This window comes from Hemicordylus capensis, chromosome 4 (assembly GCF_027244095.1).
Source record: "Hemicordylus capensis ecotype Gifberg chromosome 4, rHemCap1.1.pri, whole genome shotgun sequence".
Lineage (NCBI taxonomy): Eukaryota > Metazoa > Chordata > Lepidosauria > Squamata > Cordylidae > Hemicordylus > Hemicordylus capensis.
In genome coordinates this window covers 195238616-195258706 of record NC_069660.1, presented here as the reverse complement: position 1 = coordinate 195258706, position 20091 = coordinate 195238616, and the positions used below count along the sequence as shown (strand labels likewise).

Here is a 20091-nt window from a genome sequence, read left to right as displayed (position 1 = left end):
ACATGCAGATATAAGCACCCCTAATCTTTCTTTATCTCTCTCCCTTAAAATACTCTCTCTCGCTCACTCTAGTAGTGACAGATTGATGTAAAGCACTAAACCAGTAGGTGACCTGCTCTTACCTACTTTGCTTGGCAAGTGATTGCCCCGCAATTCTCTGAAGGCCACAACTACATATAAAGCCTATTCACATGATCCCCGTCGGGGCAGGGAGGGTGGCGGTAGTGGGAAGACAGGGTGCCACCTACCTTCTCCCCCAGATGGTTCTCTGTGTTCTCATGGTCACGCTGTCACACGCCTGCATGTTCTCTGCTGCTCCATGCAGCATGGATCGCTGGAGGCCAGGACACATTGTTCCATCCTCCAGGAATCCCACAATATACAGCATGATGAGCATGGTGCTCTGGGGGATTCCCCCAAGAGTCAGGCACTCTAGGTGCCCAACTCTGTGTATGCTCTGGCTGCATGCAATCCAAGCATACACACTGCCCCATATCTGAGCTCGCATCCTTTAACCCAGGTAAAAGACCGGGTACAGAACCCAGGCTTGCGAGGGAGGCAGTACCAGAATCAGGCTTGACATGCACAGCCTTACCCAGGTAAATTAAAGGTAAAGCGTGCCATCAAGTTTTGACAAAATCGACTCCTGACACCCACAGAGCCCTGTGGTTGTCTTTGGTAGAATACAGGAGGTGTTTACCATTGCCATCTCCCGTGCAGTATGAGATGATGCTTTTCAGTGTCTTCCTATATTGCTGCTGCCCGATATAGGTGTTTCCCATAGTCTGGGAAACATACCAGCGGGGATTTGAACCAGCAACCTTCTGCTTGTTAGTCAAGCATTTCCCCACTGCGCCACTTTCGGTGACATCCAGGTAAGGCTTCCCTTACCTGGGTAGGGCTGCTCATATGCATAGCCTTATAATCTATTTTTCTGAATGGGAGTTCTATTTTCCTAAGTTAAAGCTGGTTCTTATGCTAACTAGTTGCTGGCAGTGTACCAACACAGGTATACATTCCCAAGCAAGAACACTTATGCCGCTTCATTAAAATAAGAGCATTATCACTATCCAAAAAATGAGTTGCTGCTTAGATTATTTTTGGAAGATTGTTTGGAGTCACTTGTGTAGGATGGACAAACCCCCTAACCTCCCACTTCTGAGAAATTTCGCTGGCTTTATCAAAACACTTCTGTATTTTCTTTAAGTTCCTTAGGCATTTTTTTCTAGGAGGGTCTACATACTGAATATTGCTTTAAGTAAAATCTAGAGAGAGAAAACACACAGACACAAACACACTTATGTACTGAGAAATTCCCCTACCTTCATTAATAGTTTGGCTTCCCTCAACAGTTTTGCCTGAGGAAGAATCTTCAAACACATTTCAAGTTTCCTTTTAGGCTTTAGGTGAAACTGCAGCAGTAACTCTAAATCAATGTCAACACAATGGCAGAAGCATAATGCATATCACAGGGAAACAATACATGTGGCCCCAAAAGATGGACTCTGTGTGTGTTCCACTTTAGATAAAACCTGAAGAATCTTCCACTGAGCTGTATTAGGTCTTGGATTTAAACATCTGAAGCTTCTTGTATATATTAGCAGATTCAGGGCTTTGGAAATCCTACTTTTGTCTACCTTCCACAAGTCTGATGCACAGCTAGGATTGTTTGCTTTGGCATGCTAAGGTGAAATTCATTTGGACCTTGGAACTCATCTTGGAGATTGGCAGGAGTCATGTTGCTCTTCCTAAGGCTGAAGCTAGGGGACACACAAGCTTCTTGCAACCTCTGTATTTGTCATTTCCAAGTGTCCTCCCTTGGCTGTGAGGCCTCTCAGGTGAGTAAGTTCACAGTTTGGATAGCTGGGTGTGGGAAAACTTGCACATTTCCTCATAAACCTGGGATTTGGGAGAACTAGCATTAAGCTCATCAATAATGAATTTGGGAGTACAACCAAAAGTAGTATTCTCCAGATGCTCAAAGCTTTTGAGCAAAACAGGGATTGCAGAACCTTCCTGGGAAACGTCACTGTAATCAAAATCCTTTTGGCCTCCTGCAAAGTTCCCCTGATGTGGGATTTGTGGGATGGGACCACAAATTTCCTTTTACACATTTGCTTCAGGTGAAATCTGGTGGCAGCTCAGAAAAACACAGATCCCTCTTGAGAAACTTCACGAATCCTATTAAAACTGTTTGGTTCCTGTAGAACATTCTTCTAACGATTCCTCTGAGTGGAAAAGGTTTTTGTGGAATCCTGCAAATAACATCAAAAAGGGCTTTTGGAAAAGGAAACAACAGGCTGGGGCAATAACTGGAGTGGGAGTATAAACATGCAGCTTTATAAATGTGTCCCCTCCCCTCCCCTTCTGTTCTGCTCATCAGGAAGCTGACTATTTTCAACATGGGGTGCTTGATGAAATTTCTCTTTTGGCACCTGCTGGTCTGTACAATGGAGCTTAGTCGTATTGCTACCATCTAATTAACAGTAATAGTATTCTCCATGGTTTATGCTTGGGCTGTAACACAAGTCTGAGCCACTTGCATACAGATCTCAGTGAGCACATTATTAAATTACACAGTCTCCTAAGCATGCACTGTTTTTCAGTGCCCCAGTTCTTCATGCCTTGGTGAACCGATTCCGCTCTCCGAAGCTGCAAGGCTTCAGCCTGAGCAAATGCTGCAAACTCTTGATGAGCTAATGGCAGGTTTTTAGAGACTTGCCAGGTTTGTGTGCTGCTTCAGATTCTCTGATAAACTCAGTCGCTGGCTGACAGGTTGAGAGTGCAACAAAGCAATGGCCTGGAGACTTTGTATTTTACCTGCCCTGGAGGGGGAAAGTGCCTTTTTATAGACACTCAGTGCCATTCAGTGGAATTCACACTTCAGGGCAGGAAATTACCTGCAGGACATGAGAAATGTTAAGGCTCCCTGTTCATGCAACATTAATCTAAACTGTTGACAACATGCCCGTGTTCAATGTACTTCCAATCCTAGCACAGCCACTACAGTTCAAAAAAATGATTCTAAACTGAATACATATAAACTAATGCTCCTTCAAATACCCTTTAACTCAAAGGAACAATGTTATAATTATCATAGAGCTATTTCCTATAATAAAGCTACCTGTATGTTATTATGTGGAGCAACTACCTTTTTAAACTGACACATTGCAACTGTAAAATGAAATAATTTTCATTTCCTGATTTACGCAGGACTTGCAGTGTTAACAATTGTGTTAATTTACTTCAATTAACACTTTAATCCACTTAATTATTAACTTACTATTGCCTCAGAAAACATCAGAAGCTAACAAGCACTGGCCACTTTTATGTGTTGTGGAATTTAAAATGGTAGATTCAATTTGGCACCAGCTTAGTTCAACAAATCAATAGTTGAAATCTTTGGGTTTCTCTTTAAAATGCTACTGTCACAGAGAGTCAGTAACTCCAGCAAGCTTGTCTACTTTTTTTCCAGGCATCCTATGTTCAAGGTTTTCTTTGCAATTGTGAGTATTAGAAACTTAAATAAGAAAATAAAGTTCTTAGGATACAGAAAAATTCTAAGGATATATATAAATATAACTGACTCCTTGCTTGAAGCTAATGGACTACTCCTATTTTTCCTGGCTTGGTTGGTTGATTAGTTGCTTCCGCTCATAACTTTTTATAAAGGATTCCAAGACACAGGAAGAAAGGCTGGACATCTTGATTGTAGTTTTCAATGTAATATATTTTGTTAATCAGCATTTAACAACCAGCTGGTTCTAGTCTGTATGTTCGAAACTGGTTATTTAATTGAACAATGCAGGGGGAATTGATGTTATAAATATGTGTCATTATTATTCCATGATACCTACCTGTCATTGTATTTTGAAGGGGGAAATTCGTGTGTGTGTGTGTGTGTGTGTGTGTGTGTGTGTGGTTATGATTCAGTTGAAGTTATGTGCTTCGACGGCCCATTGTTTCCAAAAGGATAGTTAAGCATGCAATTTCCTTCCCATTCACTCATTATTTTTATAGAGTTGTATTGTCTGTGGGAATGGAAGGTACTTCACGCAAGGGGGACAATTTTTATTATTATTTATTAATTTTTATACTTATTTTGTATATTCGATTTCTATACCACCCTTCCAAAAATGGCTCAGGGCAGTTTACACAGAGAAATGATACATAAATTAATAAGGTGGTTCCCTGTCCCCAAAGGGCTCACAATCTAAAAATAAACATAAGATAGACACCAGCAACAATCACTGGAGGTACTGTGCTGGAGGTGGATAGGGCCAGTTGCTCTCCCCCTGCTAAATAAAGAGAATCACCATGTTAAAAGGTGCCTCTTTACCAAGTTAGCAGGGGTAACGGATCCCCCTTCCCTCAGCAACGTTCATGTCACATATCCGCCTGCTCCAGACAACCCCCAACCCCCAGGAATCAATTTTCAGGGGCTGCAGGAGGTTGCTATAAGGAGGACAGGGGAGCTTCCTTCCACATTGTCTTAGAATACAAGTCACATTTTCTCATAAATTCAACATAATACCATCAACAGATTTGACTCTAAGATTTTTAAGGGTTTCCCCCCTGTTGTGGCAACATAGGAAACTGCCACATACTGAGTCAGACCACTGGTCTATCTAGCTCAGTATTGTCTTCACAGACTGGCAGTGGCTTCTCCAAGGTTGCAGGCAGGAATCTCTCTCAGCCCTATCTTGGAGAAGCCAGGGAGTGAACTTGAAACTTTCTGCTCTTCCCAGAGCGGCTTCATCCCCTGAGCGGAATATCTTGCAGTGCTCACACATCAAGTCTCCCATTCATATGCAACCAGGGCAGACCCTGCTTAGCTATGGGAACAAGTCATGCTTGCTACCACAAGACCAGCTCTCCTCTCCATATCACTCTGCTCTAAAGGGCCCCCCAAACTCATTTCAAATCTTAGTGCTAAGTAATAAATTCCATATCTTGAACAAATTTTAGGGACTAAAGCTAATTAAATAAAGATATGTGTGCTGTGTCTGACTCTTACAAGTATGTATATATTAATAGGTCACAGATGGAAAATTTATGGCTATGTGAGCTACATATAGGTTCAAGTGTGGCTCAGTGCAGGTGCGCTGTTCAGAGTAGACTTGACATATGGGAGTGAGGAAAAGATGGAGTGATGTACAGTTACATACACCATCCTGTTGCACACCCCTGTCTGACCTTGGGTAGACCGTAAATGGTGGAGCATTGGGCCTATCCTGAGGTGGACAGGTAGAAGTTATGGGCACACATTGAAAATCAAGAGCTGAAATTGGCATGCATTGGCATGCAGTGTGTAGAATTGCCACAAGTTCTACTTTTGTAGGTGAAATATATGGTTTTATATAAAATACACTTTTATATGAAATATACTGTTTTATATTTCATATAAAACAAACTTTGAAATGAACTTGGAGATTTATCCTCAAATGAACAATCTGAAGTATTTCAAGTACTGGTAAAATGCCCTGGGGGTAGAAGCTCCTCCCTAGCAGAGAGAGATTCAGAGACAGAGACTGAGTGAGTGAGAGAATGCTGCTTTGAAATATGAAAAATCTTAGCATTGGCCTCATTGGGTAGGAAACTAACCAACTCTGTTATAGATTAACAAGTATGAATACATCAAATTAGTTGTATATATTGTTAGTATTGCAGTGTTTTTAACAGTATCCAATAAAATTATCTAGTATTATTTCCCCATGAACCTGTTTAGTATTTTAAGTGTTGCTTAAGAAAAGTAAAACATACAAAATTGTATATTTGTTGTAACATAACACAAAAATAGTGATCTGCTCAGTTTATGGTGACCTGTATGTTTTCAGAGTTTTCTAAGCCAAGATCCCCCTGGATGCCTTATTTAAGATCACTGCTGGCACTTAGTTACTAGTTGGGGGGCTATAGGCCACCTCCAGCCTCAAAGGCAGGAGGCCTCTGAGTACCAGTTGCAGGGGAGTAACAGCAGGAGGGAGGGCATGCCCTCAACTCCTGCCTGTAGGCTTCCCGCGGCATTTGGTGGGCCACTGTGTGAAACAGGATACTGGACTAGATGAGCCTTGGGCCTGATCCAACAGAGCTGTTCTTCTGTTCTTGTTTTCTTAGTTTCCAAGACTTCTTTTGATGCACAAAAATATGCTATTGCTTTCAGCCAGGTGATCATCAAACTCCTTGCACTTAAGAGAGCAAACTGAATTCAAACAGGAGTCTCAAAGGGGGTGTGGGAGCAATGTGTGCCTGCTATAGCAATCCATTAAGCAGCCTTGCCTGCCAAGTCCATGTATTAGCTAGTTTTGTAACTTCAACAAATCCCATCCAAGCTTTCATTCCACTGACCTAATTTAACAAGAAGGAAATTCAATAACAACTGCTAACATTGAAGAATTATTTCCCAAGAGACATTTAACAACACTTCAACATCAAATGGGAATGTGCGAAGAGTGGAATATACATGCCTGTAAAACTGGGGGTGGGAGGAAGACCTGTGTAAAGACTATCTCTCACACACAGGTAGTCCAGAAGCTGGTCCAGCTATATTTTTAAAAAGCAAATTAATACCTCCAGAGGTTGAGAACAGAGTTTACTGCTGTATGTTAAACTTTGAGGGAATTCAAGACTTGCTATGCTTACATATATCCAAAAGAATCTGATGCCTTTTACTATATGCAGATTGAAATATATGTAAATCACCTGCAAGGAAAGTGCTTCTCAGTGACGATCTTTATTCTGCATGGTAGCCTGATCCAGAGACCCTCATTCAAGGCAGTGAATTGTGTCAATGTTGATACATGTGAGAATCTTCCACTGTTCCTATGCTGATAAGACGCGAGGCAAGATTTCTTGGAGGCTAAGAGCCACAACTTTTATTAATATAATCCAATCAGTACAATAGTAGGAATAGGCTCTCCACCCCTCTACAGTGTGGGCATTAATTGCTTCTGAGCCAAGATGCCCTCCCTAGATCTAACTCTTGTTGGGTGATTACACCCCAGCTTGAAGCAGCCTTATGGACCTAAGGCTAAGCACTACTCTTAGCTGATCCATATAAGGTCAGGGAGTCAAAGAAGCATCACCACACAGCCTTTAAGGTTGATGATGCCTCAGTGCCAAGAGAAGCCCCAAGCTATTCTGCTTGCCAGAGGCTATTATTATTATTATTATTATTATTATTATTATTTTTATTTTATTTTATTTTATTTTATTTTATTTTATTTTATTTTTACATTTATAACCCGCTCTTCCTCCAAGGAGCCCAGAGCGGTGTACTACATACTTGAGTTTCTCTTTCACAACAACCCTGTGAAGTAGGTTAGGCTGAGAGAGAAGTGACTGGCCCAGAGTCACCCAGCTAGTTTTATGGCTGAATGGGGATTTGAACTCGGGTCTCCCCGGTCCTAGTCCAGCACTCTAACTACTACACCACGCTGGCTCTCTTTCCAGAAGTGTGATCCTTATTTGTGGAAATCTGTTTCTATGTACAAATCTCCCTTGTCAGACATGAAGTTCTGTGTTCAAGGTCATTCACACAACTCAAATCCCTGGTGGCTAGGGAGAACTGGATGGATAGCAGGAGTATACTTACCTTCCTCCTCATGACCACGGCAATCCTCACGCCATGTCCTTTGGCCACACACATGATCACCACTTTGTGGTGCATTGGGGTATTTCCCCTCAAGCCAGGTTCTCTAGGCTCCTGGCTCTGTGTCTGCTTGAGCTGCAGGGAGCCTGAGCAGACACATGACCAGGATCCCAGGTAGAAGGGTGTGCTCACAATAATAATTTCCCCAAGGTAATAGCCTGGGGTGGGGTGGGGGACCTTGGGCTACCTTGTGGGGCAGCAACAGGATCAGAATCAGTCCTGGCACGCCACATGAGCAGCCCTTCCCAGATAGTAGGGATGTGCAGAACATTCTGAGATTGGAACATTCCACCTTGAAATGGACCATTTTGAGTGTTCCAAGCTTGGAACAGAACAGCCCTAAAAATGGGGGCCTGTTCTGAGCTGGGACATTCTGACCCTATTCCAAGCACCATTTTGGAATAAAAAATGTCACTCAGAACAGAGTCAGACCATTCCGATGGACTGGGATCATTCTGTCAGAAGAACTGGCTCACCCAGTTGTCCCGACATTTTGTATTCCGTTCCAAGCTCAGAATGGAAAAGAAAATGCATTTCGTGCACAACCTTACCAGGTAGGGCTGCTTATGTGAACAATTTCTTGACTATGCCAGTGCTCTCTGGCATCAGGGTAAAGAAAGAGGATGACACACAGACTAATGAAGAGTTGTAAAAACATGTGCTAACTCAAGGCTAATTGCGCTAGCTAATTGGGCTAAATCTGAAATTTGTGTTTCAGACCAATGTTGCAATTCTGCAAGCATGTTTATGCTAGTGCAACAAGGTGCATGGCCTATGGTACACCTCGTATCTGTTGCAGGGAATTTTTGCACAAGAGCACAACAGTGTAATCGTTAGCAAGTCTCTGACATAGCACAGCTATGTTCTTGCAGTAGCACAACTTTGTTCATTGCACAAGCCTTTCAATAACCTGGATATCAGCCAATTTTTTAAAAAAATCTATGGTGTTTTCAGGATCACATCCTTTTGGGACAAAATAAAAATACTTCAGTAAATTTAGTAATGCGATGTGACTCTTAAGCCAAGGTCACTTTTTGTCCCAATATGTGCATTCCTTTATAATGTTTCTCTGGAGAAAAGATAAGACATGGCTTATATATATCATGACAAGTCTGTCCTCTTCGCCAGAGTTACAACCAGAACTAGGTATTTTGGGAAAGCTCATGAACAGCATTAGTAGCTACCTACCCTGAAATAAAATCAAATGTGGCAATAAGTAAAGGTATTTTATGGAACATATATTGCCGTGTAGGATGCTTGGCAGTAGGTTATCTTTAGTGTAATCAAAGCTTTACAGTGTCATCTTTAGAGTAATCAAAGGTGATTACTAGGGATGTGCACAAACCTGTTCAGAGGCCCCTTTATGGGCCTCTGAACAGGTTCGAAGGACCAGTGGTTCGGCCAGTTTGAATGTGGGGAAAAACCTTTAAGGGCGGTGGAGGGTGTTCTTACCCCTCCTGCCGCATCCCCCCCCCCACTAGTGCTGCACTTTAAAAGGGTCCAGTGGGGCAGAAACGTGTACATGTCACACTCGCTCACACACCCGACGCACATCAGATACTTCTGATCACTTCTGGTCTGGCGAGGCAACGTGGCAGCAGGGAGGTACACTGCCACCCCACCAGACCGTTTTAAAGTGCAGTGCCGGCCGGGGAAACACGACGGAAGGGGTAAGAGCATCCTCCACCCTTAAAGGAATCCCCTCTCCACCCTCAAGCCTCCCCCCACCAGTTCTGTGCACATCCCTGGTGATTATCAGAACAGTGGGATAAACATGAACACTAATACATTAAAGGATGCTAGACAGTCCTATGAATTTATGCTTACTACAGGCTACTACAACCACCTAATGACACAGGGGGAAATGACTTGACTAGCAAGCCAGAGGTTGCTGCTTCGAATCCCCTAACACCTATTTTGGGCAGCAGTGATATCGGAAGATGCTGAAAAGCGTCATCTCATACTGCGCAGGAGATGGCAATGGTAAAGCCCTCCTGTATTCTATGAAAGACAACCACAGCGCTCTGTGGTTGCCAGGAGTCAACATTGACTCGATGGCACACTTTACCTTTACAGGCTACTACAGCATGGTAGTGCCTGAAAATATATATTGCGGCTACCAATGTACATTTACATGGATACATCAAATTGTATAAAGTTAACTGTGATTTCACTGGAAACAATACAAGTCATAATAGGCTTGGTATTTTGGATTCCAATCTGTGTCATTCAAGCTGTTATACTCATTATATATGGTCTGAGAAATGTGCGGTGATAGAAGATAACTCATTTGCCTGAAAACAACACATTGCATGAAGTGATACATCCTTTGCAGTTTTAAGTTTAATGACTCGTTGTTACAAGTTCTGGTCTTTGCAAATAGGAGTGCTTTACAGTCATTTTGTCACGAACAGGGATGTGACTTTTAGGTGTTGTACCTCCATTTAGGTCTTAGTCAATATATGAGTTAGTTAGGGCATACATGCAATAATGGTATAGTAAACAAGCATGTGCATCTGGGGACCCAACAGGGAGCCCAGTTAGGGATCTCAGATAAGGTTATGGTTTCATCTAGATAGAGTCAGTGTGGTGAGAGTGCTGGACTAGGGCTGGGGAGACTTGAGTTCAAATGCTTGTTCAGCCATGAAACTCACTGGGTGACCCTAGGCTAGTCACTTATCTCTCAGCCTAACCTACCTTACAGGCTTGTTGTCAGGATAAATATAATCATGTACACAGCTCTGGGTGCCTCACAGAGAGAGCAGGATATAAATGTAAACATAAATAAGGTGTACACAGAAGCGGGGGGCATCACCCCTTGCACAATGAAAAATGCAGCCGTTATATACAAATGGTTTTGCTCTTACTTTAAATCACCCAGCAACTTCCTTGAAAAGTATTTTGCATTGTCACTCATAATTTTGTGCAGTTTTCAAGTATAAGCTGAATGATTCTAAACCTGCACATTTTCATATGGTCTGTTCTTTTTCTGTCTTCTGCATTGCACCTTGGAAAAAGCAGTAAGATATTGATTTGGGGTTCAACTGTCTCTGGATATTATGTGTTTAAGCTACATTATTCCACATTGACGTGGTGGAGGTGCATGGAGTCAGATATCGCAAAATGGACCCCTCTAAAACTACAGTATGTTGGGTTTAGAGAGTGGCATAATTTAAAAGGAATTTGCTTCCTACGCTCTATTTTTTTTTAAACACTAATTATTCCTCCTACAGACTGTTTTATAAGTATTAATTATTTTGCCCCCCACCCACTTCCTCCAAGCATTTTAGGGAGACATCACCACACAACAGATGGTGACTGGCTCATGATCACTGATCATGTCTCAGTGGAGATTTGATCACTGATCACCGAGCACTGATCATGTCTCAGTGGGGATTTGAGCATGGGTCTCCCAAGCTCTAGTCCAACCACTACACCACACTGTATGTCACTGCTTTGATGTGATAGAGAAAACAAGGGGGGAAATCTAGGATCCCATTTTCTATCTTATTTCTAAATGGAGATTGGTGGAATAAATGTTCCTGCAATATAGCTTCACAGATTGTTGACATGATGACTTGATTTTCAGAAAAATCAGGTTTTCTCTTAAGAAATCAAGACCAATATGGTCTGGAAATGTCATATATCAGGAGGGACACAAAGATGGGAAATGTTGAATTCTCTAGGTTCTTGTTTTTATAGAAATTTAAAGGTACTCTAACACTATCTGAGAATTTGTGAAGCAATGGAGGACAGTAATAGACCAATTTCCCCTTATTTCAGTGCTTCTTAGTATAGGATCTGCTTTTGCATCTTAAAAGGCAATATAGAGTGACTGTAACTAAATATGGGATGTTTCTGAAAGACATCAAGAATACAAAGAAATCATGATGGCTTATTTATAGATTATTACTGCAGACTGAGGAGGAGGCGAAAGGCAAGTTCCAAGGATAGAATTGAATGTATCCTTTATTGTGGAGAACATAAATCTAGTGACATGTGAAATAGTATTCTTTTGCATGAAGTTAAATTGTTTCTACAAGCATTTCTACTAGCATTCCTATTTCTGCAACCATTTCAATTAGTATTACAGAGAATCCCTATAACATGTAAGAATTTTATGTCTGAGTGAATTACAAAGTTTAATCAAATTCTTACTGGTGCTGTGTGACACAATACAGCACCAAATCCTGCAAAAATATAGATATGGGATGGGACTGCATAAATATACGGGCTTTCTGGAGAAAAGTAGTTGTTACAACAATAATGAAAATTACAGGCCATCAAAAACTTGTGTTATTCCTATGGTTCATGGTGAGATACACTGAAGATCTTTATCAGCTGCATATTATGAAATAATGAATAGGTTTAATTGTGACAGACAGGATGGACATAGCCAAAATATGGAAAGATACCAATGGGCCTACTCTTAAGGAATAGCCTAATAGAGTATTGGATATGTTCCATGTGATAAAGCTTATTCATTTGGTTAGATTTAGGGAAGGAAGAGAAAAGATGAGGATAAATAATAATTCTCAAAATTTAATTTGATTTTTGCAATATTAGAATAGGTGACTGATGAGAATATGCTACTGGAAATGCTATTTTTTGGAGATATTATAAATTTGTTTTATGCCTTTTGAAATTAGGATTTATGAGGAATTAAGCTTTTCTCATCTTGTAATAGTTTTATATATTCAATAAAAGGATCTGAGCAAAATCAAAAGTACAATTTATTCAGCAAAACATTCATGTTTAAAAATAACTCATTTTAACTGTAAAACAAGATAGGTCAGGGCTCCACACTTACAAAACTTACAAAGCATCGATTAACCACTATTTCATTTCTAAAGAACAAAAGCATTTGCAATGTGTATGCATTAGATTGATAAGTCAAGGCAAAAGGGCGATTCTCATGATCGCCAAGAGTGGGCGGGGAGAGCGTGAGAGGAAGGCTGCTTTTAACTCACCTTCCCCACAGACGGCTGCGTTCTTCTGTTGGGAGTGCGAACTGTGCTCCCAGATGAGCAGCCCTGTGTGCCTGCAGTGCTGAGCTCCAGAGGCTGGGATGACAGAGATCTGCAATTCACCATGCAAGTGAAAGGTGCATTGTAGGAATTCCCCTAGTGATGGCCAGGAGCACACTCCTCTGCCAGCATCAGCTGGAAACAGCCGGCGCTAGCACACAAGCAGTTAGGACTCACACACCCTTAATTTTGGCTAACCACTGGGCTCTGTAGGTCGGTTTGTTGCCACGGCACTACTGGGATCCGCATGGATCCTGGCAGTTCTCATGGGCAGCCAAGCCGGGGCTTCACTGCCTGGTCTTGGCTGCTCATGAGCACAGACTCAAAATCGCCTTCTTTTGGAGGAAATGTTCAAAATGCATTCACAGGGAATGGGAGGCAGAGAAAGTCCTTATAGAGGAGAGGAGGAACTTAGGTATGGTTTTGTGGTTTTCTTTTCTCAGCTCTAAGTATAATATGCTGTGCTATTGCTGCTATAAATATCTGGTTTTGCTGGATCTCACATTGATAAAGGCAGAACTTGAGTGCCTGCCTTCCTTGAGTTGTGGTTTGTTTTGTTTGTGAGAATAGTGTCGTGGCAAGAAATGGACAGTGACATCTCTCTCTCTCTCTCTCTCTCTCTCTCTCTCTCTCTCTGTGCAATATTTATTGGTGATTGCTGTGATGAGCTCTATGTTTGGCCTTGAGACTAACTTGTGCTTCACTCACTGCTCTGGTCTGCTCTGCAATCTGCAGAGTCAAACACGCAGTCAAAATGTGGCTGAAGTTGCCCTAGTTGAACTTATGGCTGTTTTGGCTGCTAAGGGTGCTACTGTGGCAGCTGTTGCAATGCTAGGAAGTGAGGAGTCATAATTGTGTGAGAGAGAGCAACTTGTGCTAATGATGTTACTGCAGTGCGGGCACTGTGGCTGGCAGTGCATTCTAAGTCAGTGATTCTTTTTTGGCCCTTTTTGGACTGTGTTCTTCTGAGTTGAGAGAGACAGATTCCCTTTTACTGTGTGCTTCTAATCTGCAGGGTTGCAAAATATATTACAAATTGCAGTGCAAAACCTGTGTGCACTTCCTGAGTGAAGAGTGCACTTGTTCTGGCCATAAAGAACAATGGGGAAACTCAAAACACCCCATTGTTCCCCATGGTTAGCACCTAGGGACTGGGACACCAAAGTGTTGGGTAGTAGGTAGCACCCCAAATGGTTTGTGTGTTACGAAATGATGGGTGCTACCTATGACCCAACACACAAAAGAAACGGGCAAGCAGGAAAAAGGTAACACTTTGAGCCAGGTCTCACGATCAGTGAGACCTGGTTTAGAAGGGTGAGCAGGGCCAGTGGGCTAAGCCCGCTCTTCCCACACACGAGCAGGGAGGGAGCCCTGGGCGGCCTGATCGGCTGCCCACACGATTGCCGGCTCTGTGACAGAGCTGGCGGGGGCTGGGGAGCTCGGGGGCCGCACAGCCCACGGAAGCTCCAGTATGCCCTGCTGGAGCGCACAGGGCATACTGGGGAGACCCCTAGAACCAGGAGGCCGCTTTTCGCTTCCCCTCTGGGGAAGTTACTCATGGGGAAGTTACTCTGGGGAAGTTACTCATGAGTAACTGTGGTGCGGAGCTGCATCATGGCTACTCACAATCTTTAAAACCAGGTTTGCGGAGCACTCACTCTGCAAACCTGGTTTTAGGGCAGGGGTAGGTAGGCAGGTTACCTGCCTAGGAACCACCGGGCTCACAGCCAAGCCCGGTGGTTCACACGATGGGGCGAAATCGGGCTAACCTCTGCTAGCCCGATTTCACCCCATCGTGTCAATAGCCTCATTGTTAACTTCCCCCCAAAACCCCTAGAGTATCCTATGGGAGTTTGGGGGAAAGTTTAAAATTTTGTTTAGAATTACCGCCCATTTCTTTTGTGGGTTGTGTGGTAGGTAGGTAGCACCCATCATGCCCTACAACACAACCCACGTTGGTGTCCCTGGGAGCTACCCATGGAACAATGGGGTGTTTTGAGTTTCCCCATAGTTCCCTATGGCAGAAACACTCTAAACATTTTGAGTTTGTTCTATCGAAATAGCTGGGGTCAGCCGCTGTTTCAACAAAATGTTTTGTCAGTCCGCATGTTTTGTTTTGTTTTGAGCTCAAAACAAACAGAACAGAACACGTAACCCATTCTAAGTGTATCCATAGTAGGCAGCACTTACAAACACTGTTAGCCCAAAGCTTGAGGCCTGGAGTTTGAATAGAGGGCTTCTAGGTGAGACCAGACCCAAACAGATCAACGTACAGTGGTCCCTCGACTTACGAACTACTTGACATAAGTATTTTTCGAGTTACAAACGGCAGTTTTAGATCCGGTTTTAGATGCGGTTTTTTCGACTTACAAATTTTTAGATGGGGTTTCCTCGACTTACAAATTTTACATGCGGTTTCCTTGACTTGCCTGCCTGTTTACTGCCTGTTTATTCTTGAAAAGAAATGTTCCTGTGCAGTTTGCAAGCCTTACTGGGGGTCTGGGTCTTTTTTCTAGGCTCCGGAACGCATTAATCCGTTCCCAATGCATTCCTATGGGAAACCGCTTTTCGACTTACGAACTTTTCAACTTACAAATGTGCATTCGGAACGGATTAATTTCGTAAGTAGAGGGACCACTGTAGATTCATATAGTATTGGTACGACTGCATAGTGGTGAAAGATCTATCTCCACAACCATTTTAAGACAAGCAACAGACTGATACCAAAGGTGTAATTGATTACCAAGTCTGACTTAAGCAAGGGAAACTTCATTGTAGGGATTCCTTTCATATAGCTAGCCAGTGTAACCAGCCAATGAACAGACTCAGTTGAGCAGTGATAAGAGTTCCAAGGCAATGACTTCCCAATATATAGTTTATTGGCCCTATCCACCCCCAGCACAGTATCTCCAGTGACTGTTGCTGGTGTCTGTCTTATGTTTCTTTTTAGATTGTGAGCTCTTTGAGAACAGGGATCCATCTTATTTATTTATTATTTCTCTGTATAAACCGCCCTGAGCCATTTTTGGAAGGGCGGTATAGAAATCTCTTTTGCCAAAACTTGTATGGGGAACCTTCTCAAGTGCCTGATACCAATAGATTTTCTTGATTAATATATTATTGAGGTAAATAGATTTCCTTTATTACAGTCATCAACTGGATAAACAATCATCATACAGTTTGCGGCAGATAATAAGAACCTATATCACATTAAGCATCTCTTTGCGTATTTGCAAGCTGTAAATCAAAATTTAGCCACATTTAGAGAAATTAAAGATATTATTGTATAACAAATAAGGGAGTGTCTCCCCTAAGGTTTCTCTCTTCATTGAAATTCCCGGTAGGAATGTGCCCCTGTTCATTCCAGTTCTCCATATGTCCATTAGCAGAATTTGGGTGTATTTTTGGATGATCATCAATTAAATAAAATCTCTGGATGTTCTGAGGTTAACCCCCATTTAAAGGATGTATTTCTACCCTCAGACCAGTGCAACAAGCTCTGGAAAGTACATCTTTGAGCTGCAGTGGAAAACGATAATTCAATAATTCCCCTAGATTTATTAGGGTCATTGGAGTATAAGCCTCAAATCACTTTTGATTCATCCCACCTTAGCTTCAATTGAGGTTAAGCTCCCACTCCACTTCCTCGATTCTTCTGTTTCAGGTTGACTTTGTCTACTACATCAGTTCTTGCTGGAGGAACACTGAATCCTAGGAACTTTCCCTATTAGAAAGTTTGCTTCTTGTCATGTTGTATTTCTTCCGATGCATATGATGTCCTCTTTTGCCATTTAAAACACCCTGGGGTACTAGTATTCCACCATTTCTGTGGTTTCTAAAACTGCCTTTGCGTTAGCCTCTAAGTGCCTCTTGGTAAGATTAATAAAACACTGGGTTACTTGTATGTCAAATCAGGTGGAAAACATGTCAAGTAAAAACTGTGGTATTTAATACGTAAGTACTGATGGTACAAAAGCCCTAGTCTTCATGATGAATGTTCTTAAAAATCTTAAATTCAAAAGTTAAAGATAGAAGGATTTGGATGAGGGGGCAAGGAGAAGCACATTTTATCTGCACAATTCAATTTTTTTTTCCTGGGCATTTCATGTTACACTAAGCTGCCGAATGTATTTTGCAAACCTCTGATTAGGTGACAGTTACTAGATAACCTTTATAGTTGCCACATCAGCTGTTTGTTTTCTGCTTGAGGGGAAATAACCAATTTGCTGTAAGATTTTGCAGCCACGCTGCCAAGAATGATGTGAAAACTAACCAATGCATTTTTTAAAAAAAGAAATGTTTCAAGCTTACAATTATATATCTGTAACTAAATATTTTTTCCTGTTTGCTTTAAGATTTGGGATCTGCGCAGACTAGAGATGAGCTATTATAAACTGCTTGGCTGCACATTCCACTGAAGAGGTATCAAGAACTCAGTCTACAGCAAAGAGTAATATCGATCCTGCAGTCACAGGCACTTGGAAGGAGGTTGGCAGTGAGGAACTATGATAATACAACAAGTCTTACTGCTGGTGCTTCTATGGGTGTGTCTGCTGCACCCCTGTTTGACAGCAATGGTATTCACCAGGACTGCAGACCACCAGCCAAAAAGCTTTGTGGCACGTGGAGCAGGGAGTGATGGGAAAGCTCTGCATCGTCAGAAACGAGGCTGGATGTGGAACCAATTCTTCTTGCTGGAGGAATATACTGGGTCCGATTACCAATATGTCGGCAAGGTAGGTCTTTTTGTGGTATTTTTTTCTCCCTTGATGGCATTACAGTATAACATTTCTTTTTCCTATGAGTTCAGAATCTTATGGTTCTTTTCAGTGGCTGACATCCTGACTAACAAAGTCCTTGAGGAAGGACATTATGCAAAACTGTTGCTCTAGCTACTTGCACTGAGTCTGGAGTTTGTGTTCCAGGCTAGTGTTGCACTACCACAAGCACACGTGCTTGTATAACACCTGCACAACCTGTGTCACCCCTTATTTGTTTGAGTGCTATACCCAAGAATGCAATAGCGCCATTCTGCAAATCCTTGGGTTTTAACACAACTATGCAATCTTCTTGTGCTAGCACAACTTTATTAGCTCATTATTTGCATCATCATTTGCTCATTTGTTAATCAGGACATCAGCCAGCGTTTGTATTCGTTGTGCACATTGCACTAGAGCACAACATATCTGTCCACCAGTGCTGGCACTGCCTCTGAGTAGAGAGTGACCCTCATTAACAGACCTGATGGTAAAGGAGTTTTGGCACAAAACAACAACAAATATAATTTATTTGAGTGGTACTTACTTCCAGTTAGAATGTGTTTAGGATTGTAACTTTAGTCACCATGTATGTATCATATAATCTGTCCACCCCAATAATCTGGTTCAGATGTAACACTAAACTACAATTTAACATTAGATGATTAAGCCTGTGGGAGCTGTAAGCTTGTGTTCGCTTCCTCCCTTCTCTTTCCTTTGCGTGTTTGAGAGAATGAGCATCAAAGCTTTTTATTTAAAACAAACTAAAGTTCCATATTATACATAAATGCAGAAAACTGATTTGTTAGCTAGTGAGAGTTACAACAAACCAGGATATGAAACCACAATTGGATCCTGGTTTGGTGTTATGGCCCATTTTTGACTCTTTTGTGGTTAACAAGCCACAGTTCCTGAGTTTGTATGTAATGGGGAGATAAAATACTTTCATTCTGCTCTCCTCATGTGTGACAAAGGAACAGAGGGATGGAGGGAGGACCTCGGGTCCTTTAGTTGAAACTTTTCTTATCAAAACAGAATTGTTTTGTTCTGAGCTTGAAACAGGCCCTTTATTTAAAGGGTGTTTTGTTTCAGGCTCGAGACACTCGAAACAGCCTGTTTTGAGTTGAAATGTTTCAACGTCAAAATGTTTTTCACATCCCTATTCCAATATGTGCAAGTCCTCTCAGGGTGGTTTCTTCTAACACCTAATAATTGCTTACATGTGATCATCATAGCATCATAAAAATTGGGATTCTACACCTTGACTGGTCCTGTAGAAACTCTTTTGGAGTCCAGTAGGAGGACTCCCTAGGACTTCCTGCCATATGTAGAAAGTACTGATTATATATTTAATTTGATTTGATTTGATTTATTTATGAATGGGTTATTAAATTACTTTTGCTGCCTGGGTTTTCACTATCTCAACCAGATTCAAGTTGACATACTCCAGTTCTATATGACATTAGAACTAATTTCTCTTGGAATCAGTGGGCCACTTCTAAATATGTGTGTTTGCTATTGGGGTATTAGGCTGCAACTAAAGACAAATAGTGGGGAACTATTCATGCAGACCTACCCCCACATATCCGTATGCTGTTTTGAACAACAGTGGCTCATTTGGAACCATTCAGGGGTAGCCAGAAGGCTTTGTATTTCTGTGCAAATGTTCTAGCAGAGGTCACTCAAGCACATTCAAATTCTGGTATTTGAAATAGAAGATCTTTCTTTCCTTGAACCGTTCCTCTCTAATACTAATCAGTGTAGTATTTCTGCATCTATGAATGAAGATTTTACATTTTATGCTTTTGATAAGCAGCAGATTCCATCTGAAAGAACAAAAACAAACCCAAATATGGATTTACTTTAAGTCACAGAACAGTGGATGCTAGCCTTGAAAGCATTCAATTTATGCCACATTACCCAGACTAAATATCCACATTGCATTATGTTGCCTCACTCAAGAACAGACTCTCAACTCAAATAACCTCATGTAATGCAATGTTACATGCCAGACTACATATGTTTTATTAATTCAGATAGGCTAAATTCAATAGGAAAATCATTTTGGCCTTTTCTGCTAAAGACACACATGAAAAATCAAGTTATTGCACACTCCAGAGTTTATTCCCAAGCTCTGACAATGCTGTAGTCAGACTTTCCCCCATGTATTTGAGCCTTATAAATATATGGAGAAAAATGCATTATGAACTAGATCTATAATTCTTAAACCCCATGAGATGCAGGTATTTGCCTCCTGCTCCAGTAACAGAATGAAAGGAATCCTGGTACAGAGAGGATGGGAAATTGGCCCTTAACTTGGTGGTAGCACACATGCTTTGCATGCAGTAGGTCCCTTCTAACTTCAGTCTCTGCATCTAAAAAGATCTCAGATAGCAGGGCTGAGGAAGAACCCTGCTAGTCAGAGTAGGCAATACCAAACTGGATGGGTCAATGGTCTGACTTCGTACAAGGCAGCTTCGTATGTTCAACCAAAAGCTTTGAGACTCCGTTTGTTAAATGGATATATTCTTGTCCTTGGTGTGCCTGGTCCAATTCTTGCACGGCAGGCTGGTAGAATTGATGTGTTTGAGTAAACCAAAGTAACTCCATTTTACATAGAATACCAAAGCATCTCCAAGTTTGCTTAGAAAACCTAATT

General features: G+C 41.7%; 1 protein-coding gene across 8 annotated transcripts in view; it reads left to right on the top strand.

The window, feature by feature from the left end:
- Window positions 1–20091, top strand: part of LOC128322282 (cadherin-10) — a 250048-nt gene that overhangs the window by 82999 nt on the left and 146958 nt on the right. For all 8 annotated transcript variants that reach the window (XM_053243247.1, XM_053243244.1, XM_053243246.1 and 5 more), the window contains one exon: window positions 17031–17411. In XM_053243247.1, the coding sequence (XP_053099222.1) occupies window positions 17181–17411 (231 nt within the window). In that variant the 5' untranslated portion in view covers window positions 17031–17180. The remainder of the gene's footprint in view (window positions 1–17030; window positions 17412–20091) is intronic.